Below are 12,668 nucleotides of genomic sequence, written 5' to 3'. Positions count from 1 at the left end.
GAATCATGAGGCATGCTAGAGGTGATGGACACACCATGCAGAATGTGACATACATTTCTGGACATGGTCAATATGGGAATTTGCTTGGATTTTCCATAGTTATCGCAAGGTTTTGTTGTTGTTGTTTTTTTAATGGGAAGGGGAGTTAGGTGAGAGAGGGGGCTTTAAGAACAGGAATCCTCCTCACCCCCAAAAAGAGAATAGAACAAAGACTAGAAACAATCAAAGACAAACAGGATAGCTTTGAAAATTACATACTGAGTTTATTATATACTTAAAAAAAAAAAAAAAGCAAACTCCACATAATTGGTATAAGGAAATGTTCAATTGATTTTGTGTTCAGAATAAAAAGAAAAAAGTGGAAAAAATACTATATCTGGTTTAAAAAAATCACTTGCTCAATTTGTAAAGCCTACTTAATTTCCTCTTTTGACAACAAGCACAAATAAATCATTTTTTGAACACAAGTTTAAAAAGCTGACCTGCCTATAATACAAGAATAATAATAATAGTTTATGTTTTACTTAACAGATACTTTCAAAGCTGTTCTTCATCAGGGAGATTTGAGGAAGGTTTTATGCTAGACGTGGCACCTGAGCCCTGAAGGAAGAACATTATTTCAAAAAGTAGAAAGGAGGATGGATCACATTCCAGGTACAGAAGCCAATTGGTGCCAATGTCCTGGGGCAAGAGAGTATAGAATGACATTATGTAACAGGGGAGAAAGAACAGTCTGACTGGAAGGTAGAATGAGTAAGGAAGACTAAGGCAGAAAAAAAATGTTGGAAAATCAGGTTAGAGGCAGACAGTGGAAGGCCTTCAGTGCTGAGCTAACAGGATTGTGGTTGACCCTAGAAGCCAATGGGAAGCCAATGATTTAGCATCGGAGTGACAGAGTTGGACCTGTATCTTAGGGGAATTTTGTTGGGAGCTGTGTGAAGGATGGATTGCAGCTGGAAAGATACTGGAGATGGGGAGATGAGTTAGGAGGATATTACAATATCAGGTGAGAGATGATGAAAGTCTGAGCTAGGGGTATAAACATGGGAGTGGAGAAGAAGAGGGGCTGGTAATATCCAGAGAACACAGAGCAAATGATTAAAGAGAAGAAGGAGAGGAAAAATTCAAAGGTCAGGGAGGAGGAGGAATGGGGATACCATCAACAGAAACAGAAAAGCTGGAAATGAGATGCGGAAGAGGGGAAGAAGATGAGTTAATTTTGAGGCATTAACAACGTTGGAGGAAGGGACACCAGGATCAGAATTTTTAAAAATCTACCCTCATCACCCACCTGATCTTTCACCTAAAGGCCCAGAAAGCCTTGCCATCTATCCTACAGCTGAACCCTTCTAAATTGTCATCTCCACTAATAAACACGTGACTTTCTTGAGAAGCGGGGATTGTCTCAATTTTCTATTTGTATTCTTAACACTTAGCACCACGATGGGCACATAGCAATAATAAATAAATGCTTCCCTATTCCATTCCATGTATGGCAATGTCTTTAGGGGAAAATAAGTTTATAGATACAACTTGGCCTGCCTGGAGACCAACCTGATCTAGTGTTTTAAAGTGAAACTGTCCCATCCCTAAGCCTAATAGTCACAGGAAGATTCAGAGCTGGAAAGAACCTCAAAGATCATCTAATGGAATCTCCTCATTTTATTGAGGTCCACAGAAGTTAAACAAATATCTTCCCTACAGCCAAACCAGGCAGAAAGTAGCAGAGCCAAGATCTGAACCCAGATCCCGATGCCCAATCCAGGGTCAGATGACTCGGATTTTCCTAATTAGCTCCATGACCTCAGGCACATCCTAATTAGCTGTGTGACTTTGGGCAGATCACCATCCTAATCCTCTGGACTTGACTTTTTTCTTCCATATAATGAGAGGTTGAGCCAGATCAGAGGTTCTTAACTTGGGGTCTGTCAACTTGATTTTAAATATTTTGATACCTATATTTCAATATAATTTGCTTCCTTTGCAATCCTATGTATTTTACTTTATGCATTTAGAAATACTGTTCTGAGAGGATATGCACAAGATTCCCCACAATGCTAGAGGAGGGTCCCTGACACAAGAAAGGGTAAGAAACTCTGGGACAGATGATTTCTGAGATCCCTTCCAGCTAGAACGTTCTGGGACTCTAGAAACAGCTTATACCTGGTGCAGGAACTAAGCAGCGGCCTCAGAGGTCTCAGACGGCTGTAGATAGTCAGTCAACCAGCAGGGATACAAAGAAAAATAAAAGATAGTCCCTGCCCACAAGGAGGTCACACTTTAAAGGGAGAGATAACATGCAAATAACTACAATTAAGATAAAGACCAAAAATGATGATGAAATGAGATAAAAATGATGAAATCAAATGAAGGAAAAGATGAAATGGAGATAATTAACAGAGGGAAGGCACTAGCTTAATGGGAGATGAGATAATGAATAGATTCAGTGTTACTGGACCAAAAGAGGGGGACTTCCACATCTGAGAAAGACCCCTTTCTTCTTTCCTGCCAACTCTAGGAACTGAACTGTCTATCTTTCTTTCCATTTTTACCACATGTTGCTTTCAAAGAGGGTTTCTCCCTCTTAAATTCAACAAGCATTTATTAAACACCAATTATGGGCCAGGTACTATGTATAAAGAGACAAAAAGCACAATGGTTCCTAGCCTCGAGGAGTTTACGTACTTTAGGGGGAAAATATCACACACTAAGAAAACTAAATACAAAATGTGTACCAAGTAATTTTGGAGGCTGAAAGTACCAAGATAGGATTTCAGCAGAGGTGTCATTTGGGTTGAGCTTTGAAGGAAACTAATAATAATGACAAAAATACTAATAATTATAGCTAATATTTATATAGTGTTTACTCTGTGCCAGACCCTTTATAAGTATTATCTTATTTAATCCTCACGACAATCCTGATAGGTTGGTGCTACTACTTTCTCCATTTTACAGATGAAGAAACTGAGGCAATGAGAGCTTAAGGGACTTGCCCAGGGCCACACAGCTATTAAGTGTCTGAGGCTAGATTTGAACCCAAGTCTTCCTTACTCTAGGCCCGGCTCGCTATCCACTGCACCACCTAGCTGTTCCAAACTAGGGGAAAGTAGGGATTCTGTAAGACAGGGGTGAGGAGGAAGTGCATGCCAGGCACTGGGGGCTGGGGGACAGGCACGGAAAATGGCAGCTGGAATGCTGTATTTGAGGAATGGCAAGCAGGCACTTTGGAGAGCAATGTGCTGGACTGGAACCAGACTGTGAGGTACTTTAAAAGTCACAAAGAAGAGTCTGTATCTTATCGAGGGCTGCAGGAATTTACTGAGCAAGCAGAATGATGTGGTCAGACCTGTGCATAAGGAATGTCTCCCAGGCATCTGTGGGAAGCGAGATTACAGAAGGGACAGCCTTGAGGCAGGCAGGGCAATGAGGAGAACTGCCACAGTCCAGGCAAGAAGGGACAAAGGCCTGAACCAGTGTGGCAGCTTGTGGGAGGGGAGCAAAGGGGAAGAGTCCAAGATAGACCCTGGAGATAGAATCAACCGGACGACGTCTGATTGGATGAGAAGGATGAAGGTGAGGGAAGAGCTTTGGCTGGCTCTGAGGGTGTGAACTTGGATGAACAGAAAGATGGTGGTGCCTTTTTTGGGGGGGGGAGGGTCAGAATGCATAGTGATACTTTAAACTTATTTATATATTTTTGTTACTCTGAACTTGACAAACTCCAACAAATGCAAACATTTCCATATACAAAGAAGAACAGAAAAAGGGGATTGTAGATGTGGCAACAAATTTTTGTAGAGCTCATTTAAAAAATATAAATATACAGTAAGTTCCCATTACTTTCAAAGCTAATCTGGTTGCTTGTGCCTCCCTCTGAACTTCCTTCTGTTCCCTTCTGGGGAAAGAGGCAAGTTCTAAGGAAGAAAAGGTTTTTAGGAAACGATAATGAGTTCAGTTTTGGACCTGGTGAGTCTGAGATGCCTACAGGACATCCAGCTGGCAGTCTCCTAGAGATCTGAGAATCATCTCCATAGAGGTGATGGCTGGAGGTGTGGGAGATAATGAAATCTGAGAGAGAGAGAGAGGGACAGACAGACAGACAGACATACAGAGACCGAGACAGAGAGACAGAGAGACAGAGGAGAGAAAGAAGAAGGACAAGGGCAGAGATCTAGAGCAGTATGTCTTGAACTGTGAGCCGTGACTCCATATGGGGTCGAAAAAAATTTGGCAACAGTAAAAGATTTCTGAACTTGCAACGACTGAAAATTAATTAAAAATCAAACACCCAATGAATCCAAGGCGTTTTTGCATCGCACAACTTCCCTGAAGGCTTGGTTCTGACCACACAACATGTGCACGCTGCACTGGGCATGCCATCACACCATGCGACACCAATGAATGAATGCTGCCAAAACACAAAAAAGGGTCGCGAGTGGAAAAAGTTTAAGAAACCTTGATCTAGAGGATGGGTTGTGGAGAAGAAATTGCCAATCTAGAAGAAAGAGAACCAGGAGACAGAAGAAGTATGAAAATGCAAGGAGGAAAGGGTGTCTAGGAGGAGGGGGCAGTGAACTACATGTACCTGGGGCCCACTACAGAGCAGAATATAAGCCTCACAGTTTTTGCTCCAGCTGTCCTAGCCCTCAGGCAAACACAAAGGCCAAGCAAGGCTCGTCCCAATTCTTTTTTTTTTTTCCCTCCCTTTTCTCAATTAAATATAGATGGATGGGTCTATACTAAAGGTCAGAGGAAAAATCAGGCACAGAGTTTCTTAGGCATTTCTTTCCCTGAACTCAAAGTAAGGTTGCCATAATAATCTTTTATCCTTGAAGCAGCACACTTTCAGGGGATGTTCTTTCTGATGTCACGGCAAGGATGTTTTTGCACGTTTATGTTTTGGCACCCCTGGATGGGCACAAGAATACTGTTCTAGTAGTGTGTAGAGGAGAAGGAGGAGAGGAGGGGGGAGGAGGGGGGGAAAGTAGAGGAAGGGGGAGGAGACTGTGTTGTCACCATTACTTTACATTCAAAATAGTCAAAGTCAGCGGTTCTCAGAGTGTGGTTTGGAGACCTCTCAGGGTAGGGGTGTGTTGGTTATGTTTTAATAACTGAGTATCTCTCAAAGAAAAATACCCATGACGCACTTCAGTTTAATCTGCATTATTAGCATTCTTTCCATCTCTTTCTTAATTCTAGACAGTCAACAAAACAACAAATCAAGCCCTGATTTGTAGCATTTGTCAATTTCTGAGGTATAAATACTCATACTGAAAATTTAACAATCTGCTCTCTGAGGGCTAAAGTTAATGCCAGCAAACCCCTGCTCGAGGGTCCCAAGACCCTTTTACAAAACTATGGTTATGGGGCACCTAAGTGGCACAGTGGATAGAGCTCTGGCCTTGGAGTCAGGAGGACCTGCGTTCAAACCCAGCCTCAGCACATAACACTCACTAGCTGTGTGACCCTGGGCAAGTCACTTAACCCCACTGCCCCACTCAAAAAAAAAAAAAAAAAAGATACAGAACTATGGTTATCCCTTCCACATTGAGATTTTCCCCATCTCGGCTTCAATATGTTGCAGGTTGGCATAAAAAATTAAGTGGGAATTTTTTGGGAGTTTTGTGGAAGCCACAGATGACACCTGTGACCAAATGCATAACCCAATTTTACAATAGGGTCAACCCCCCTTAAAAGAAAAAGAAAAAAAAAAATTCAGACTTCTTCAAAATTCTCCTTTCTATGAAGGGAGGGCCAAAAAATTTCCTGCAGATTTTCCTGATCACTGGTGTGCTGCGCCCCTAACCCTGGCAATGTGTGAGGGTACTGTCATCATGATATAGAATATTTAAATTTCTACTATAGTAAATATCAATAAATATAATCCACATGAACAAAACCTCTTTGGGGGAAGGAAGAAAGGTCCTAAATAAATTTTCAGAGTATAAAGGGGTCCTGATACCAAAAAATTTGAGAACTGCTGGTTCAAGTAAATCTTCCAGAGCCCAAAAATACTTCACTCAAAAATCGTGTATTTCCAGTGAAGCATATACCTTTTTTTTAAATTGCTTTTCCTTGGACTCAAAATTACATATCACCCTAATTAGGAAGATGCTGGCAACAGCAGCTTGCAAACAGATTACAACAGTTGAGGGCAGGAAGGAGAAAGGTCAATAATTAATTGCTTGCTGCCTGCCAAGGAAGTAGGAGCTTGGTAAACACTCCAAGCAGACACAAACCCTAGATTGACAGAAGAGCGCCCAACCCACTGAACATGACTTAATTCTTCTATAAAGGCTCTTATAAATGTCTTTTCCAATTTCCATGCTAACATGACTAGTTATAAAATGTACTGAAAAGAAAAAACAGGCTGACATGGTAAATCGAGACCAGAAGTGTGCTGGCATTAACCTGAGCCCTCAGAGAAGAGAAAGTTAAATTTTCAACATGAATATTTATATATGCTATAAATGATGGCTTGATTTATTGTTTGGTTGAATGCCTAGACTTAAGGCGGTGATGGAGAAAATGTTAATTTTAAATTAAACTTAAATATATTGTGTGTACATTTCTCTCCCCAAAAGCCAGTTATTAAACTTTAACAGCACACCGCTATCCTCAAAAGTCCCCGAACCACATCTTGCCTTTTCTGAATATAAAGTAATGATGACAACACAGTCGATTCCCAATATCCCTCTGCTTGGTTCAGGTATGTCCCTTTACAGTGTATGTGACAGCCACCCCAGCTAGGGGACATTTCTGGTTATTTAGCACTAAGGATTTGAGTCATATCCCTCACACTTATTAGCTGTGAGATTAATTACAACTAAGGGAACTTCCTTGGTCTCCATTCAGTAAGCATACTCATTCCCATCTCTCAGAGCAGAGGTGTCAAAGTCCCTGCCCCTCTAACGTTATTAAAGCATAACTGGGAAATGTTTAGCAAAATTAATAAAAATACAACACAGATAATGTTAATATGTGGTTTTCTAAGTCAGTATCCTGCCTATTGAGTTGTACACCACTGTCGGAGAATACTCTGGTTTGCAACTGTCTAATGAACTTTTCATGTAACATTATGTATTCTCCTTACCTTATGTGGTTCTTACCTTCCTGTAGGACTGTAAGTTATATGAAGGCAGGGACTTTGTCTTAGCTACATTCTGAATCTCTCCCCGCACCTACCACATTATTCTGTACACGGAAGGGGCCTGAAAAGGGTCTGTTGACTGGAAGTGAGTGACTTCATCTGAACCTCAGTGTCCTCATCTGTCCAATGGGCATGATATACATGCACCAGCAACAAAGTTGTTGGAAAGACAGTGCTTTGTAAACCTTTACGATAAATGTTGTTGCTGTTATTATGATTATCAATTAAATTTTATTGTTTGGTCATTCAGTCACGTCTGACTTTTCCTGACCCCATGGACCATAGTGTGCCAGTACTGTCCATTAGTTTTTTTTTTGGCAAGGATATTGGAGTGGTTTGCCATTTCCTTCTGTAGTAGACTGAGGCAAACAGAGGTTAAGTGACTTGCCCAGGGTCACACAGCAAGTAGGCGTCTAAGGCCAAATTTGAACTCAGGAATTCCTGACTCCGGGGCTGGTGCCCTATACACTGCACCACCTAGCTGCCTCTATTAAATCTTGATTTGTAAACAGAAAGGCTTTGTGGGAATTTGGAGGTGGCAAGGACCTCAGTCTCCATCTAGTCCAGTACATACAATGTACCCAGCAAGTGGTCATCCACCCTCTAACGAAAGCCCCCCAGGGAGAAGGAGCCCACCACCTCTCAAGGCAGCCCATACCACTCTTGGACAATTCTAATTATTAGGACAGTCTTCCTGCCACCAAGCCCAAATCTGCCTTTTGCAACTTCTACACATCGTCCCTGATTCTGCCCTCTGATGCCAAAAAAAACAAGACTAATTTCTGTTCCATGTGACAGCCTTGAAGACCACTATCATGTCCCCCCCTCCGGGGTCTTCCCTTCCCAGGTCCTTCAAGTAACCCTTGAACAAAAGAAACTCGAGATGTTTCACCATTTTTGTTGTCCTCCTCTGGACCTACTCTGACTATCAATATCCTTAAACTGTGGTGCCCACAACGGAACACAATACTGCAACTATGGTCAAAATTAAAGAGAATTATGCTTGGATGGGAATATGGGGGATACCTAGGTGACACAGTGGATAGAGCGCCAGGCCGGGAGCCAAGAAGACCTTAGTTCATTCCAGCCTCAGACACTGGGCAAGTCACTTAACCCTGTTTGCCTGTTTCCTGTCAAATGAGTTGGAGAAGGAAATGGCAAACCACTCCAGTATCTTTGCCAAGAAAACTTCAAAGGGGGTCGCAAAGAGTTGGACACAACTAAAACAACTGAACAATAACAACAACAGCAATGTGCTGGAATGGGGAAAGGGGTTTAGACAGTGCTGACAGGGAGAACTTTCTGTTCCCCTGACCTCCTCCAATTGTTTTTGTGCTCTGAATTGGGCACCTGGAGAATGAATGACCTAAAGAGATGCTTTCATATGAAACATAGGAAAATGAACCTTCTCTTTTACAGATGCAGGGATCTACAGCTACCTGTTTCATTGATTCAATGAACTCTAGATCTGGAAGACAACTTAGCAATGATTTTTTCTAATCCCCTTCTATACATGTGAAGAAACTAAGGGCCACAGAGCTTAAGTGACCAGTCAGGTGTCTGGTTGTCAACCAGAAATGAGCCACTGAGCTCAGAGAAAGTTTAATTCATCTTGGTAACTGATGTGTGCTCCAGTATCACATCTCCACCCATTCCCTCTACACTGGCTCTTTTGAGGTTACAATCTATGTACTGAAATTTTTATATCCTTGCTCCCAAGGCTAGTAGGTTGTGCAGTGGATAGAGTATTGGGCCTTGAGTCAGGAACACCTGAATTCAAATCCAACCTCAGACACATCCTAACTGTGTGACCCTGTGTTACCTCTCAGGCCGTTTCCTCATCTGTAAAATGGGGATAATAATATCATCTCCCTACCAAAGTTATAAGAATCAAGTGAGATCATATTTGTAAAGCACTTTGAAAACCTTAAAGAGCTATGTTATATGAATGCTGGCTATTATTATTATTATTATTATTTTATTATATAGATAGGAAGGAAGGATGGCAAGACAAGGGCATGGAACTAAGAGTCTGGACACTTTCAGCCATAGGTTTAACCTTTGCTGGGACTCTATTTCTCCTCTGTAAAATGAGGGCACTGGAGCAGATGATGGAAAGGTCCATTCTAGCTCTAACATAAGAGCAATGATTCTGCGGTCCTAGAAACTGACCCAGGCATCATCAGTAAACCGACACATTTAAAACTTTTCCTTTATATGCATTCCTGGGGCAGTATTCCATTGCCATTAAAACGCCAACCTTTGCAATAGAATGTATATTCCCTCTTGAAATGTGCTGTTGGCTTCCTAGAATAAGACCCTCCCCTCACCCCCACATCCCCCTTCCTGGATCCAGAATGAGAAGAAAGCCTTGAATACCTCTTCATACCTCTCAGATGTTAGAAATATTTATCTTCTGATCCGGTGTTTAAAGGCTTTTATAGCCTAGTAACCTTCCCTCTACCTTTCCAGTCTTCTTATGCCTTACTCTCCACCACATACTCTGCAATGCAGTGACTCTGGTCTCCTTGCTGTTCCTTGATTGAGACACTCCCATCTCCTCACTCCCGGCATTGTCTCTGGCTGTCCCTCAAGGAAGGAATGCTCCTCCCTCCTCATCTCCACCTCCTAGCTTCCCTCAAGTCCTAGCTAAAATCCCACCTTCTACAGAAAGTCGTTCCTGATCTCCCTTAATGCCTTCCCCCTGTTGATTACTTCCAATTTGTCTATTTTTTGATTGTTTGCATGCTGCCTCCCCATCTGACTTTGAGTTCCTTGAGAACAGAGCACTTTGCCTGCCTTTGAATCCCAAGGGCTTAGAACACATGATTGTTATTGTTCAGTCATTTCAGTCATGTCCAACTCTTGGTGACCTCATTTGGGGTTTTCTTGGCAAAGACACTGACGTGGTTTGCCATTTCCTTTTTCTGGCTCATTTTACAGATGAGGAAACTGAGGCAAACAGGGTCATACAGCTAGTAAGTGTCTGAGGCCAGATTTGAACTCAGGTCTTCCCGACTCCAGGCCCAGTGCTCAGGCCCTGTACCACCTAATTGCCCGACAGTCTATACTACACAGTAAAATTTGTTTCCTCTATTAACATGCCTGGCCCTTCTAGTGTTAATAAAGACAATCTCAAGGAGGCAAATTTGTATGTGTCCTTGAGCAGATGTGGCTCTAGTCCAAACCTCCCAGAACCCCTTCCATTGCAGAGCTGCCAACTTCTATATAATCGGGCTTACAGGCCAATTCCTTCTGGATGTTATCAATGTCACTCCCACCTCATAAGAGGTGCTATAATTCTTAGAAGTCTGGTTTACTGGCTCCCAGCATCCAGAGTCGGCCCTCAATGACTTCCAGTTAGCAGAGAGCATTTTGGATAGGGTCCAGTGTCTACATGGCAAATGAATAGATACTTGTTCCTGCCCGACCCACCCTTCACCACCTCCAACAGCTGCTATCTCCACATATTTCCTTGACCTGTTACTAAGGTATGCTCAAACTGGGGAAAAAAAAGATTTAGGATCTGGATCTATAGGGAAAGACGCTAGATTTCCTGCTGTCCCCTTTACCACATGAAAGTGATGGATGAGGAAAGGAGGAAAGGTCTCACCTCATCCATTCCAGAAGCAGTGAAGAAAATCCCTATTTCCTCAGCATATTTCTGTAACTCTCTATATTGGTCATGGCTGAATTCAAGGTAGCGCTTATGCTCTCCGTAGGTTTTCCCCCAGGAGTGTTTAGAAGTGTAGGGTCGCTCCAAAGCCCGACGGTTGAATTTGTGTTCCAGCTCACTCTTCTGAAATTTGGCACAGTCGGCCCCACACTCCTGAAAGACACATTAGAACAGCAGCTGATGAGTGATCCTCTCACTTTGGCCAGTCTAATCCCAAAGGAGCTCACAACTTAAAAAAGACAAATATATTTGAAAACACAATATATCAAATAAAATAATATATATTTATTTATATATTTAGATATAAACATATTATAGAAATTTATATATTTATAATATATTATATAAATATATTTAAAATATATTTGAAAACATAAACTACTCAAATAGGATTTGGGGTGGAAAAAGTAGGAAGTCTAATGTTCACATTGTACAGACAGGACTATCTGGATGGGGCAGAAGTAGAGATAGCATTTCATTAAGGAATTAGAAGACCTTATAGATGGCTCAGTGGATAGAGTACTGGGCAAGACCTTTCATTCAGTCAGGAAGACCTGAGTTCAAATATGACATTTACTAGCTGTGTGACCCTGGGCAAGTCACTTAATCTCTGTTTGCCTTAATCCACTACAGAAGGAAATGGCAAACCACTCCACTGTCTTTGCCAGGAAAACCCCATGGGCATGCTATGGTCCACGGGATCACAAAGAGTTGGATGCAATAACAAGTTTTAAGGAAAGAGCCACCAGTGAAGGTTTCCCTTCTTCTTCCCTAGCTTCCTTCACCTACCCTCCACCTACCTGTCCCAGATCCCACTGAAGCATCACGGCTGCTCACACTGCTGGAATGAGTTGGAAGTTACCCACTACAAATGGAAGACCGCTTCACTCTCTGCCCTGCAACTAATATAGCCTCCAGGCTTCTGGGGACTGCCATAATAACCTACTAACACATCTTAAAGACTCTTAGGCCTTGACATCCTTGCTGCTTGGCCTTTAGAACAGGGGTTCTTAACCTGGCTGGGTTACACAGAACTCCTACGGATTGATGCTGTAAGAAGAGTTTATGGAAAGCTCCATTTTTTAATATGTTGTCTTTTCCCCATTAGAACATAAGCTCCTTGAAGGCAGAAACCATCTTTCTTTTTGCTTGTAAATAAATTTGCTTGTATTCCCAGAGCTTAGCACAAGGCCCAGCACATAGTAATCACTTAATAAATGCTTATTGACTTGAGGATGAAAAGTTGTGGAGAATAGAGAAGTATCAGGGAAGTTTTTCAGGTCTAAGCCCCAGGTCATCAACTTAGAAGAACCCACGTTATCTGCTTTGGATGGAGAAGTGGTTTCAAGCTGAACTAAAAACCAAGTTTCCTCTACATTTAGGCTCCCCAAAACTCCCAGGGAAATACAGATGACTCTCCTTCTCTCAAACTATGGGAGAACAGCAGCAAGCATGGGGCAGTAACCCCCAAACTAACTAAAGTTACACACAATTTAGAGGTTGTTCCTGGATTACTGAGGATGCCAGGTCATTCATAAACTAAGAGTTAGAGTGTCAGAGGGGGAAGATGCCTTAAGGTACTAGCACAACGAAGTTCAAGTCGTCTCCAGGTAAGGCCAAGAAACCCTCCCATCCTCCCTTTCACCTAGGGGCTCTTTCCCATGGTACCTTGTCTACTGGTACAGCACTGTTCTAAAGCTTTGAGAGAGCCAGTATCTCCCCACTAGCCATTCTTCCACCCCCACTCTAACCCTTACTGCTAATTTGTTTGCCTTAATCTAGGGGTTCCTAATTTTGTGTGTGTGTGTGTGTGTGTGTGTGTGTGTGTGTGTGTGTGTGTGT

At 42.2% G+C, this 12,668-nt stretch overlaps 1 protein-coding gene across 1 annotated transcript in view; it reads right to left on the bottom strand.

Moving 5' to 3' along the window:
- The window catches only part of NANS (N-acetylneuraminate synthase), a 30,787-nt gene that overhangs the window by 17,418 nt on the left and 701 nt on the right, over positions 1-12,668 (bottom strand). Inside the window, exon 2 of the mRNA XM_027859070.1 lies at positions 10,764-10,979. Within this exon, the coding sequence (XP_027714871.1) occupies positions 10,764-10,979 (216 nt within the window). The remainder of the gene's footprint in view (positions 1-10,763; positions 10,980-12,668) is intronic.

Source organism: Vombatus ursinus, unplaced genomic scaffold (assembly GCF_900497805.2).
Source record: "Vombatus ursinus unplaced genomic scaffold, bare-nosed wombat genome assembly UNPS02014158.1, whole genome shotgun sequence".
Classification (NCBI taxonomy): Eukaryota; Metazoa; Chordata; class Mammalia; order Diprotodontia; family Vombatidae; genus Vombatus; species Vombatus ursinus.
Note: the sequence above shows the minus strand (reverse complement) of the source record. Positions and strands in the feature narration are given on the sequence as shown.